The following is a 13,942-nucleotide window of genomic DNA, read 5'->3' as shown; positions in this document are numbered from 1 at the left end:
AGGGGTCCAAGATTATCTTCTGTGTTTGTGTTAATTGGTTTCCCTTTTCTTTGTTGAAGAGGGTCTGTGCAATCCTTCTGCCTAGTCCGCCATCTTGCCGGAACTGCAGCGTAACTGCTCTTTTCTTAGGTGTTGATTGTGGACCCAAGTAAAATGAAATCCTTGACAACATCAATTTTTTCCCTGCCTATTGTGATGTTGCTTATTAGTCCAGTTGTAAGTATTTTTGTTTTCTTTATGTTGAGGTATAATCCATACTGAAGTCTGTAGTCTTTGATCTGTATTAGTAAGTACTTCACGTCCTCTTTGCTTTCAGCAGGCAAAGTTGTATCTTCTGCATAATGCAGGTTGTTAAGGAGTGTTTCTCCAATCTTGATGCTACATTGTTCTTCATATAGTCCAGCTTCTTGAATTATTTGCCTAGCATACAGATTGAATGAGTATGGTGACAGAATACAACCCTGACATACAACTTCCGCCTGAGGCATCTAACTGCTAACCAGAGGGCTGGAAGTTCAAACCTGCCAGCCACTCCTCAGAAGGAAGATCAGGCAATCTACTTCCTCAGAGATACTGCCTCAGAAACTCAAGGAGGGGTTGCTTTGAGTTGAATCGACTTGACGGCAGTGAGTTTGGTTTTTGGTTTTAAATAGATCAGTCACTTTGGGGTTGCAGTGTTATCAAACATTTTGGGAGAATACAAACCCAGGGCCAGAGAAGGAATTGCCTTTTTATATAATCAAAGCATGAGAAAGCTATAGTAATTCAAATGATGCACTCTTTATGCAGGAAGAAGCAAATAGATAAATGGAAAAATAATGAATGTGTATGCACACATATTTATACATAGGAATTTATAGCAAAGACATTTCCAAATGGGAAAAGGAATAATTATTAGTTGGGAAATAAAAAGTTGGTTCTTAAAACTCTACATTAGAATGTGGATTTAGAATCATGTAATAGAAACCAAAGTAACACTAGCACAAAAAAAGTAAATTTCTCATGGAAAAGTCTGAGGCATATGTAGTTAAAGAGAAGCCTAGGTTTCTCTTTTTCTCTCTTTTTTTTTCCTTTGCTCTATTATTCAAAGCATTTACATAGTTAACATTGCTGATATTTTATTCTATGTAAATGGGAAAAATTGGTTAAGGAAAGGCATACTCTTACCTCTTACGTGTACTTACCTTTTTTGTTTATATCCCCCAGGGAGGTTGGGAAAGTAGTCTTTATTCAGAACAGCTTTATGCCCTGATGCTCCTTGGAAGCGAGAATGGCCAGACTTCGTCTGACCTGCTTTGGTCATGTCAGAAGGGACCATTCCCCATGCTTGGTAAAGTGGAGGGCCAGTGAAAAAGGGGAAGGGCCTCAATGAGATGGATTGACACAGTGCCTGCAATGATGGGCTCAGGTATCGCAAGCATTGTGAGGCTGTTGCGGGACCAGGCAGTGTTTTTTTGGGTTGTACATAGGTTTGCTGTGAGTCGGAGCCGACTTGATGGCACCTAACAATAGTGTTCTATTATTGTAGAAGAATGGGGGCATCAAATCTGTGGGACAACTAGCAATCTACCCTTTACCATACGTAATAAATTTCAGATGGAATGAAAAAGGATATAATGCCATTAGAAGTATTTGTGTGGTATTACTTGCCATTGGGTCATAGTGATCTTATATGTAACGGAATGTTCTTGTGCCATCCTCACTGTTGCTGTGTTTGAGCCCATTTTTGTGCTACCATGTCAATCCATCCTGTTGAGAGTCTCCCTCTTTTTCACTGACCCTCTGCTTTACTAAGCATGATGTCCTTCTAGCACTTGGTCCCACCTGATGATATGTCCAAAGTAAGTGAGGTGTATTCTCTATTTCCTTGCTTCTAATGAGGGTTCCGGCCATACTTCCTGTAAGACTAATTTATTCATTTTTGTTGCACTAAATTGTATATTCAGTATTCTTTGCCAACACAATTTGAATCCATCAATTCTTTTGTCTTACTTTTTCATTGTCTAGCATTTGCATGCATATGAGGCACTTGAAAAGATCATGGCTTGGATCAGGTACAACTTAGTCACCAAAATAACATCTTTACTTTTTAAAAATTTAAAGAGGTCTTTTTCAGTAGATTTGCCTAATTCAGTACATCATTTGATATTTTGACTGCTGCTTCCATGGGCATTGATCTAAGTAGAATGAAATTCTTGACAACTTCACTTGCTTAGCCATTTATCATGGTTTTTATTGGTCCAGTTGTGAATATTTTCATTTACTTTATGTTCATGTGTAATCCATACTAAAAGTTGTAGACTTTTACCTTTTTCAGTAAGTGCTTCCAATTGTCTTTATTTTTGGCAGGCAGGGTTATGTCATCTCCATATTGCAGGTGGTTAATGTGTTCTCTTTTGATCCTGATGTCACATTGTTCTTCATGTAGTCCAGCTTCACTGATTATTTGTTTAGCATACAGATTGAATAAGTAAAGTGAAAGGATACACTTTTGCTGCATCTTTTCTAGTTTTAAAATATGCAGTATCCCCTTATTCTGTTCCAGTGGTTGCCTCTTGATCTTTGTACAGGTTCTGCATGAGCACAGTTAAGTGTTCTGGAATTCTCATTCTTTGTCATGTTATCCATAATTGGTTACATTCTATATGGTCAAATGCTTTTACATAGTCTTCTCTCTGTCAGATCCACTTGACGTCAGCAGTGGTATCCCTCATTCCATGTCCTATTCTGAATCTGGCCTGAACTGGCAGTTCCCTGTTTATATATAACTATAGCCTTTTTTGAATTATTTTCAATAAAATTTTGTTGCATTGTGATTGATGATACTGTTCAATAATGTTTGCATTCCATTTGATTGTCTTTCTTTGGAATAGGCAAGCATATGGATGTTTTCAATCAGTTGGCCAGGTAGCTCTTTTCCAGATTTCTTGACATGGACAAGTAAGCACTTCCAGTATTGCATCTGTTGAAGCTTCTCCATTGATATTCCATCACTTTCTGGATTACTGATTTTTGCCTCTGCCTACAGTGCAGCTTGATTTTTTGCCATCAGTATCAGTACTTCCTGATCACATGCTACCTCTGGAAATGGTTGAATGTCAGTTAGTTTTTATTTTTTCTTTTTTGATACAGTGACTGTTATTCCTTCCATCTTCTTTTGATGCTTCCTATATCATTCAGTTTTATCCCAAATCGTCCTTCAGTACTGTAACTTGAGGCTTGAAGTTTCTCTTTAGTTCTGTCATCTTGAGAAATGCCAATCGTAGTCTTCCCTTTGGTTGTCAAACTCCATGTTTTTGCACATTTTGCCATAAACATGTATACATAGGAATCTATGTATACGTATACATAGAGGAATATATTTATGACCTGTAGGTTATGAAAGTCTTTTTTTAAACAAGATGCAGAAAGCAAAAGACATAAAGGAAAATATTGATAGATTTTTACTGCATAGGAATTAAAAGTACTCTGTGGCAAAAAATAATGAAGTTTAGAAGACAGACAAGGGAAAGTAATTGTAACGTATACAAACAAAAAGATTAACATTCAGGATATTTATATATAAAAATCAATTTCTGTTGAGTTGTTTCTGACTCATGGCTACCCCATGTGTGTCAGAATAGAACTGCTTCAAAGGATTTTCAATGATTTTTTGGAAACAGCTTGCCAAACTTCTTCTGAGGTGCCTGCAGGTATACTAGAACCTCCAACCTTTTGGTTAGCAACCAAGCATGTTAACCATTTGTACCACCAAGAAAGACAATCAAATGGAATGCAAACATTATTGAACAGTATCATCAATCACAATGCAACAAAATTTTATTGAAAATAATTCAAAAAAGGCTGTAGTTATATATAAACAGGGAACTGCCAGAAGTTCAGAGTATGTATAGAGCTCCTTCAAAGTAGTAAAAGAGAAATACCTTTTTAAAAGACTGGGCAGAGCACATGATCAGGGAATCCACAGAAGATACCCAAATGGTTCACAAACATTAATATGTGCTCCCTGCCTCTTAATCTAAGAAATGCCAATTAAAATAACATATTTTATTTGTCAATCATATAAGTAACCAGTGATAGCCAAGGTGGGGAAAGATGAGTGTCTCATGCATTTTTGGTTGGAGTGTAAATTGGTACTGGCTTTTTAGAGGTCAGTTTGGTAGTATCAAAATTAATGATGTAGTAATACCCACTGCCCCAGTAGTTTCACTTTTAGGAATATTGTGAAAAATAATCGGCATGTGGTTTAAATATATCTGTAAGAATGTTTATTACATCATTGGAGTAACTAAAAATTGTAAATTGTAGTGAATATTTTAAAAAAATAAGAGTTAAAAAAAATTAGTATCCATCCCCCATACCATGTTGTACTATGCAGCTATCAAGAAAGTGAACTGGCTCTATATAGACAGAATAGTCTTCATGATATATTGTTAAATATTAAAAAAAAAAAAGTTACATGACAGGATATGTAGAGGGAATCAATTTAAACAAAGTAGAACCCAAAGTGTGTGTGTGCATGTGTGTGTGTGTGTGTGCACGCGTGCATGCACACATGGGCACACATATATGCACTTTTATAGAAAAGAAGACTTAGAAGAATAGTACCACTCTGTTTACAGTGATTGTATTTGGAGAGGAATGTTGAGGAGATGAGGGTTTATCCTATATTCTTCAGTAATCCTATAATCTTCAGTATGATTTGAATATATTTTCATTGAGACTAAACTTATGTATTATATAATTGAACAAATTGTCAACTGTGGTAAAAAATAATCTAATCTTTTGGCTTTCATATGTTTTGTTAGGATTGGTCCAAAGGAAGATTTTTTCCACTGTTTGAAATGTAACTTATGCCTAGCTATGAATCTCCAAGGAAAACACAAGGTACATAATTTAGTTTGTATAATTTTTAAAGTATGACAGTGTCTTTGAAAATGAGCTTACATCTTAACATGTTTTGGAAGCATGCTAATTTTCAAAATTACGGAGGGCAACTATGTCACCCTTTTTTAAGGCAGAATTAAGAAGTAGCTATTCAAAAATATATGCCTTGGCATATCTGATCTATAGTTTTGTTTTCTCAGTATTGTGTAAGAATACTTATATCAGCTACTAGCTTATTGTTGGCAACTTTTAAGTTGGTTTATGGGTTCTTACCATTGGTACTGCTTTTCAGAATAACTTAAAAATATATAATTTAGGAAAAATACTGAGCAATGTAGCTATCTAGTACAAAATTCTAAGACTTAAAAAATACTTTTCATGTATCTGTTATAATTAAGACATATTTTAAATCTGGAAGTAGGAATTATAACATAATTCTAGAAACTTTACAGTTCTTTTTATTACTAATAAAAAGTGAAAAAACCCAAAACTTAGTAAAATACAAAATAACATAGTTCTGATTCTACCTGTTTTAAGAATTTAGAGAATGAAGAGACCAGTGTGGGTTAGAGTTGTCAAAGTGAAGTGAAAATATTTGGAGAGAGGGAATAATATAAATAGCAGTATTGTGTATGGGTGTTGAGATAGAAACGTAGCAAGACAGACATTGATTAGAAAGTATTTGAAATCATTTGCTTGGCACTGAAGCAGATTCAATAGGAGATAAAGATAAGAGGTTATTGCAGAAATAAAGGTGTTAGATAATAACTGGCCTAAGGAGCTCTGGGAGCATAGTGGGTAAGGCTTTTGGGTGCTAACCAGAGTGTCAGCAGGTCAAACTCATCAGCTGCTCTGTGGGAAGAAAATAAGGCAATCTACTTCCATAAAGATTTACAGCCTTGGAAACCCAGTGGGGGTCGTTATGAGTTGGATTATATCCGATGGCAGTGGGTTTGGGTTTTGGTTTGACCTAAGATAGTATAGTTGTGAGGGAAATTGATAGGAGTAATGAACATGAGGGGTATGGTAGTGCAGGGTATTATGGAAGAAGAATGGGCTGAGTAAAGATGATGCCTAAGGTTTTTAGCTCTTATTCCAGGTACTTGATTAATTGTGAATTTGTTAGAGGTAAAAGATTGAGTTTAGTTTTATAGACTTGAGTTTAGGATAATAGCAAGATATGTTGATAGAAATAACTATGAATTAAATTTGTCAGAGATTATATTTCTGTGGTACTTTATAGTTTCCAAAGAATTGTGGTGTGGGTACACATATATGCACACACATGCATACACATAAAACAACTAATTTTGTCCTTATTAAGACACTTGCATCTCATCAGCTTGAAAATGTCGTTGATTTTCAGATATATTGTTATTCCAGAGATGTGTGTGTGTGCCAGTAGAATACTATGTAACCCTAAAGAATAACCTAGAATCTGCAGAACACTGCATAACATGGATAAACTTGGAGGACATTATGCTGAGTGAAATAAGTCAATCACAGAAGGACAAATACTGTATACAAAAAGGACAGGGAGGCCACATGTTCTGACCTCCTCTAATCCCATAAGAGGAAGACAGAATCACCATCAATAGCCCAAGGCATATTCCTGAGAGGTCAGACATGCAGCTTCCTCCAGCCCTTTCTCCAACTGTTCCTCCTAAAGCACCCACCACCTCTCTCCTGGGTTCGGTAATTCACTGCAGTGGCCACACACAACTCACAGATTTCGGGGTTTATTAGGGAAGCACCAGGCTACAATTCAAGTTCAGGAAAAATGCTCAGTCTCTCTCCCAGCCCACCATCTCTCAGCCAAGTCTCTCACAGTCTCTTTCCCAGCAGTGCATGTCCCTCGGTGTCTTACTCAGCAACGCATGTCTCTTGCGTCTCTTTCCCAGCAGCATATGTCTCGTTCAGTAGTGCGTGCCTCTTTTAGCAGCATGTCTTCCTCAGCCAGTAGTCAGAGAGAGTTCTGCCTCTAGGAGGCCTCCTTTTGAGCTTGGCAGAGTGGCCAAACTAGCCAATCATAGCATCAGAACTCTAAGCACCTGAGAGAGAGCCCCCCAAAACATTGCATTGTGCCATGCCCAACAGAAATAACCCAGGTGGATAACATTTACAATCAGGAGCTCCTCAGTTGCTCATTCCACCACTGAGTTTGCAATGACTTATGGGTAGAAAAGCCATACTAAGTAATTTACTACACTGCACTGTATTAGTCCGTTATTGTAAAAATCAAGGAAAGATTTATCTATGGGAGGAAATTTTCTTTTTTGATTGCCAGGAGTGGGAGGGGAGGGGAGGGAACACTGTTAGATAGGTAGAGATAAGTATTGATTTGGGTGAAGAGAAGGGCAATGTACTAAATGTGAGTGATCAACATGGTGGCATTAAAGAAGAGGAAGACATAGAGAGGTACATGGGAGGTACAGACAACAAAGATGAACCCTTTTACACATACAGTACTGCATTGTCAGTGAAGGCAAACATGGGTATACAGGTGGATAGGCTAAACTATTAGGTATGTCGACGAAGCGGGGAGTGTACCCAAGACCATGTATGGGATTGGCAGACAGTGGTCCTATAAGTGTATTTGTATGATCTGTAAGAATTCTCAGGTGTATAGTAGAGCTGAAAAGGGTCAAGGTTGTAGTCACTTCTTGATCACAGCTACCCAGGGGAACCGAGTAGTTGAACCTATGGGCTCAGGACCATAGTTGCAGGGGACATCGAGCTTAATTGGCATAACACTCTACACAAAACATTGTTCTACCTCCTACTTTGGTGAGTAGCGACTGGGATCTTAAAAGCTTGCAAGCAGTCATCTAGATGCATCAGAGGGTCTCTCCTTGTCCAGAGCAAAGAAGAATGAAGAAAGCCAAAGACGCATGGAAACATTTAGTCCTAGTGACTGGTGTACCATGCGATCCAGAACCTATACAACTATGAGACCAGAACTAGATGGTGCCTGGCTACCACGTCAACCACTCAGAGGGGGATCTGTGTAGGAGATCCTGGATAGAGAGGGAGAACAATGTGGAACAAAACTCAAAATCATAAAAAAAAAAATAATAAGGGGACCAGGTTTGCTGGTCTGATAGAGCCTAGTGGAGCCCTTAAGACTGTGGCCCCTAGCTTCCCTTCACGTCTGGAATTGAACCCACACCTGTGGCTTCCGGCCAAATAAAAGGCATATGAATTGAACATTTACCTGAGGTAGATGCACTCCTTGGAGAGAACAATCATGGGAGAAAGAGTGCTGTTTATGCACAGGGAGACAGCTCAGGGGGCAAGAGTACATGGAGGGATGGACACAGGGAAGAGGTAACTATCGGGAGGAAGTGGGAGGGGAGCTGTTGCATTGGGGTAAATTGTGGTCAGTGTCATGAGGCAAAGTATATGTGAACTGCTATATGGAAAGTCTGGTAGCATAGTGGCTAAGACACTTGCCTGCTAACCAGACGGCTGGCGGTTCAAACCCACCAGCCACTCCTCGGAAGGAAGGTTGGGCAATCCTACTTCCGTAGTGATACTGCCTCGGAAACCCAAGGAGGGGTCGCTATGAGTCGGGGCCGACTCGACGGCACATAACAACAACAACAACAACATATGGAAAGTGAATTTGCTCTGTAAATTTTCACCTAAATCACACAAAAAAAAGTGTGTGTGCAAAGTGTCCCTTAGAATCAACAAAATATGTATTAACTTTTTCTTATAAATAAAGTTGAAGAAGTGATGGTTTTTTCAGGATGTTAGATGTTAGTAAGTGGTACAGCTGGGTTACAATCCAAGTTTTTAAACCTATTACTTTGAAAGTTTTTCCCGTACTATAATGTAGGAAAGGAGCTCTGGTAGCATAGTGGCTAAAGCACTTGACTGCTAACCAGAAGGATGGCGGTTCAAACCCACCAGCCACTCCTCAGAAGGAAGGTTGGGCAATCCTACTTCCGTAGTGATACTGCCTGGGAAACCCAAGGAGGGGTCGCTATGAGTCGGGGCTGACTCGATGGCACGTAACAAACAACATGATGTAGGAGCTCTGGTGGCATGGTGGTTAAAGCATTGGGCTGCTAACCAAAAGATTGGCAGTTCAAACCCACCAGCTGCTCCATGGGAGAAAATGAAGCAATCTGGTTCTGTAAAGATTTACAGGCTTAGAAACCCTATGGAGCAGTTATCTTCTGTCTTACAGGGTCACTATGAGTTAGAATTAACTCAGTGGCAGTTGGTATACTCTCTTGTCTGTAAAAAAAAAACTATATATTATCTCTAGGGTTTTTTGTTTGGTGTTGTTTGTTTCTCAGTTTTTTATCTTTATTTAGAAAACGGTCCTGCCATCTACTGCAGTGCTTGCATTAAAAACTTGGGAGTCATCCATGACACCTTCCTTCCCTTCCCTCCCCACATTTAATCACATACTAAGTCATGGCAAGTTAACAGCTTGGACTTAGGAGTCTGCCTGTTGGTATTCAAATATAGCTCTCCTCTTAGTACTGTGCAATTTTGGAAGTTTTTTAGCTTCTCTGGGCCTCAGAAGACATCTAAAATGGGGTAACAAGTGTATCTATTTCATATAGTGTTCAGAGAATTAATTGACAGGTAATGGGTTAGCATATGGTATATAGTCAATATTATTATTATCAATATTAAGTAGTTTGGCCTACTGATTTTGATCAGGGTTTTGGAGTAAAACATAAATGACTTGATTCAGTGAATCATGTTTCCTCATCTGTAAAACTGAAAGAATTAATAATTTCAGTGTTTTAAGATTTATTGAACCGTTTCCTTTTTTCAGATAACATTCTAAACCTGAAATGGTTGTTGTGATAATTAAGAATAACTTAGAAATTTGTTGTCTGTCTGACATATTAGAAGCATGTTAGTTACTATTTTCAGTGAGTTGATATTAGTATTTCCTTTATTATTACCTTTTATTATTAATGATATTGTTACATCTGACATCTTCTACTAGTTAACCTTTTGGTAATGTGAATTTTTCTTTTAAACAGTGTATTGAAAATGTCTCTCGGCAGAATTGTCCAATATGTCTGGAGGTAAGCATGAAGTATATAACTTTGTTGGCTTTCACTTTGAAAAACCTCACCTCTACAATTGAAATACTTGGATATTTAGATCGTTTTCAAATGAGCAGTAACGTTTATTACCTTTATAGGATATTCACACATCTCGTGTTGTGGCTCACGTCTTGCCATGTGGACATCTTTTACATAGGTAAAGTACCTTTTTTTTTCTCAATGATATTTGAATATTGTGGAGATAGTTTTGCTTTACTAAAATAATATACTGTATTTTCTTTCAGAACATGTTATGAAGAATTGTTGAAAGAGTGAGTGTCTGGTGGGAATTTTTTCAAAATTTTAAGGTTTCTTTTTTTTTTTTTGCTGGTTGGGGAGGGGGGCAGGCATTGCTTTTGCTTACACTATGTTGGGCATGACAAATACTGAGATGGGTAGGTATATGGGCAGTATTTAACTAGGCAAAACTTCTTGAGGGATGTAACTATACCTTTGTCCTCAGGTTTCTGTAATCCCTTATTTTATCCCTTTATTGAGACAAATACCTCTTGTTTTCTGGCCATACTTACCAGGAAGTACAGGCTCTGCCAGAGACAATGATAGCATTGTAATACCTCTAAGAAGTGTTGTTCAGAATTTTCTTAGGATGTTATACTGGCCCAATGTAATGACCTGCAAAGAAAGCTTGTAAAGAGATTATCTAAGCTAATCATTTATTGTGGAGGAAGAATGTTATAAATGAGATCAGTTAGGAAAGAGGAAACACTGTAAGTGTAAATTTGTCCTATAAATTGATGAGCAGAAGTTTTAGATATAAGAACTAGATAAAGAGGAACTTTTTCAGAGTTTTTAGAAAGGAAAAATAATATCTGAATAATTTTTAGGGAGTACAGTCTCTTGCATAAATGTATTAAGAAATTGAGGTTGTTTAACTAAGAGATAGCTTTTTATTTTCTTAATGTATAACTATATTCTACAAAGAATATGAACTAATTCATCTCCATTTTGGAGAATTGAGGAAAAAGAAGTTGGTTTAAAATATACCGTAAGATACAGGACTTTATTTAAAACCTTTATTTTGTAAAGTTTTCTAGGTTTTTAATAGATTGTCTTGAAATACAGAATAATGCCTTGGAAGGTGTATGTGCTCATTAGTTTGCATCTCCTTGTGTCCCTGAGTTGATATACTTACCAGTTAATGTATGGAAGATAACCTTTCAATCTCTTCTAGAGGCTACAGATGTCCACTATGTATGCACTCGGCTTTAGACATGACTAGGTACTGGAGACAGCTGGATGATGAGGTAGCACAGACTCCTATGCCATCAGAATATCAGAATATGACTGTGGATGTGAGTAGAACCAATATTTAAAAGTTTTCAGGTTCCTTATCAATGTTTTTTTTGTTTATTTTTTGCCCTTTTGCTCAAATTTAGTGTAAAAATTAGGTAAAGTACCTTTACTTTGACATAGATGTTACTATGATGATTAATAATCTTTAAATTTTAGTTACTTTGAACTTGCCCAGAAAAATCCTAATACTTTTGTGCAGTTCTTCCCAACACTAGATGGCAGGCAATAACTTTCTTCTGAATGATTTACACATTACTTGTCTGAGTCAATAACATAACTGACTGGAGCTGGATCACTGGTCCACTTACTCGTCCACTCACTGGTCTGATGTTTTATTTTAATTATGTTTTACTTTTATTTTAAAGTTTATTTCAGGAGAATATGTTTGATTTTTGAAGATTATGTTTTGGTTTTCAATGTGTATTGCCCTTTTTATTGTATCTTAGACTTTCTTAATTTGGCCTTTATTAACCTACAACCTAAGGAGCCCTGGGTGGTGCAATGGTTAAGTGCTCAAATCTGAGCAAAAAGGTCCACTGCAAAGACCTGTTGATCTGCTCCAATAAAGATTACAGTTTAGGAAACCCAATGGGGGCAATTCTTCTCCGTCCTATAGGGTTGCTATGAGTTGAAATCTATTTGACGGTACCCAACAAGTATAAAAAGTATTTCTGTGCCTTTTACTCTTTTTTCCCACTGGTTAGGAGTGCTGCCTTTATTCTCAGCGTAACATTGAGTTACAGATCAGAATCAGAAAGGTGGGTAGCTTTCTGGTGCTTTAACAATTTTTGGACACTCTATGAGTTTTCTGAACATCTTTAATGTAATTCAGATATTTTTGCACACAGTATTTCTACACGTAAGGACAAAAGCCACACATTGTTGTTAGCTACCTTTGAGTTGGTTCTGAGTCATAGTAACCCATGTGACTGAGCTGAACTGCCCCATAGTGTTTCCTAAGCTATAACCTTTACAAGAGCAGATAACCAGATGTCTTTATTCTTTGGACCTGCTGGGTGGTTTGAACTGCCAGCCTTTCAGTTAGCAGCTGAGTGCTAAACCATTATGTCACCAGGGCTTCTTAAAAACTACATACCAAAAGAGTCTGTGACTACCATGATAACAGTGGGGAAAGGGAGGACACCAAATTGTGCACATAAGATACAGGTGACAGAGACTAATACCAGTATATCTACAATACTGCATTACCATTAACACCAAACACCAGGCTACAGATAAGACATAAACATCTGAGAATATCAGATGGGGTTTAGTGAACAGGATTATATTCTAGACCAAGGACAGATTCAGTTGAGGCTAATCTTGTAGAGATACCAAAGATACAAAATACCTACAATCCTTTTAGAAACAACAGAAGACAGACATAGAGCAATTCCTCATAGACAGCCAGACACTGTGGAAGAGAGATCCAATGGATCTACCAACTCAGGACCATAGTATTGGGGTACACCAGACTCAATTGGCACAACAAAATACATAAAAATCTTTTTCCACAACCTACATTGGTAAGTAGCAATTGGGATCTTAAAAGCTTTTTTTTTTGTGATGAGTTCCGGCAATATTTTATTCCCTCATTTGGACTATATTAAAAAATAACATGAAAACAACTCAAAGACATCAAAGACACTTTTTAAATGGTAATCCACAACACATACCACCTCTTACCCATGGGTATGAACCCCTCCTGCCCTCAGCAGCTTTTTCCCAGACTAAGGATCCATGGTGCCCACCACTTACTCATGAGCTGCTTGGGCAAACTCCTATGGAGAGGAGAGTACAGCAGTGAGAAAATAGAGGTCATGCCTAATCCAAGTATCAAAGTTCTAAACTTTTTCAATAGATGTCTTTATAGTCTAAAATTAGAAAATCTAGCTGAGTGTAAAGAAAAAATAACTATTTCTAATCTCTCTATTCAAGGAAAATACTTTTTAACATTTCTGGTGTTTTCCATATAATTTACACATTTTTTACAAATGTAAAATGATTCTGTACATATTGTTGAAATGTTTTCCCCACTTAATATATAGTGAACATTTTCCATGTTATTTAGTATTTCACAATAACATTTTTCTTAATTCAACCTAAGAGTAGACAAATAAACAATATAATACAATAACCTATTCTTTAACATTTTTAAATTTTCAAATTCATAAATTGTAACTGGTGCTCTAATATAGCTTCTTTGCATAAATCATTGTTTACATCATTTTTCTTTCTTTATAATTAAACAAAAAATAAATTCATGCAGTTATTTTATTTTCTACTTTAAACTTTGTTAGATTATTTGGGAGTTGTCTATTTTCTTTTATATTTAAAAAAAAAACCACAGATTTATTTTTCAATCCATCTACTCAGGCAGTTTTCAATGGAAGTAGGAGTTAAATATGTTACAAATAAGGTTCGAGGTCATAATAAGTCAAGGTCATAATAAGATTCGAGGATATGATGAGAATGTCTATACAATTGATTACTCTTTTTTGTTTTTTTTTAATGAAATTAATAATCTGTTCTCTGACTACATCAAACTTCTGAGATTGCAAAACAATTCTGCAAGCTATGGTATCTATCTGCTAATACGAGGCAAAGTTCAATATGTGACCAATAGATGGATATTGCCAGTTCTATTACTTGGACCACTGTTT

At 36.9% G+C, this 13,942-nt stretch overlaps 1 protein-coding gene across 1 annotated transcript in view; it reads left to right on the top strand.

Annotated features, from left to right (window-relative positions):
• Positions 1–13,942, top strand: part of RCHY1 (ring finger and CHY zinc finger domain containing 1) — a 63,238-nt gene that overhangs the window by 31,904 nt on the left and 17,392 nt on the right. The window contains exons 4-8 of the mRNA XM_007949017.2: positions 4,809–4,887; positions 9,900–9,944; positions 10,064–10,122; positions 10,211–10,237; positions 11,158–11,278. Coding sequence (XP_007947208.1) covers positions 4,809–4,887; positions 9,900–9,944; positions 10,064–10,122; positions 10,211–10,237; positions 11,158–11,278 — 331 coding nt within the window. The remainder of the gene's footprint in view (positions 1–4,808; positions 4,888–9,899; positions 9,945–10,063; positions 10,123–10,210; positions 10,238–11,157; positions 11,279–13,942) is intronic.

The sequence above is a fragment of the Orycteropus afer genome, unplaced genomic scaffold (genome assembly GCF_000298275.1).
Source record: "Orycteropus afer afer isolate SDZICR_OR568_19922 unplaced genomic scaffold, OryAfe1.0 scaffold00235, whole genome shotgun sequence".
Taxonomy (NCBI): Eukaryota; Metazoa; Chordata; class Mammalia; order Tubulidentata; family Orycteropodidae; genus Orycteropus; species Orycteropus afer.
Note: the sequence above shows the minus strand (reverse complement) of the source record. Positions and strands in the feature narration are given on the sequence as shown.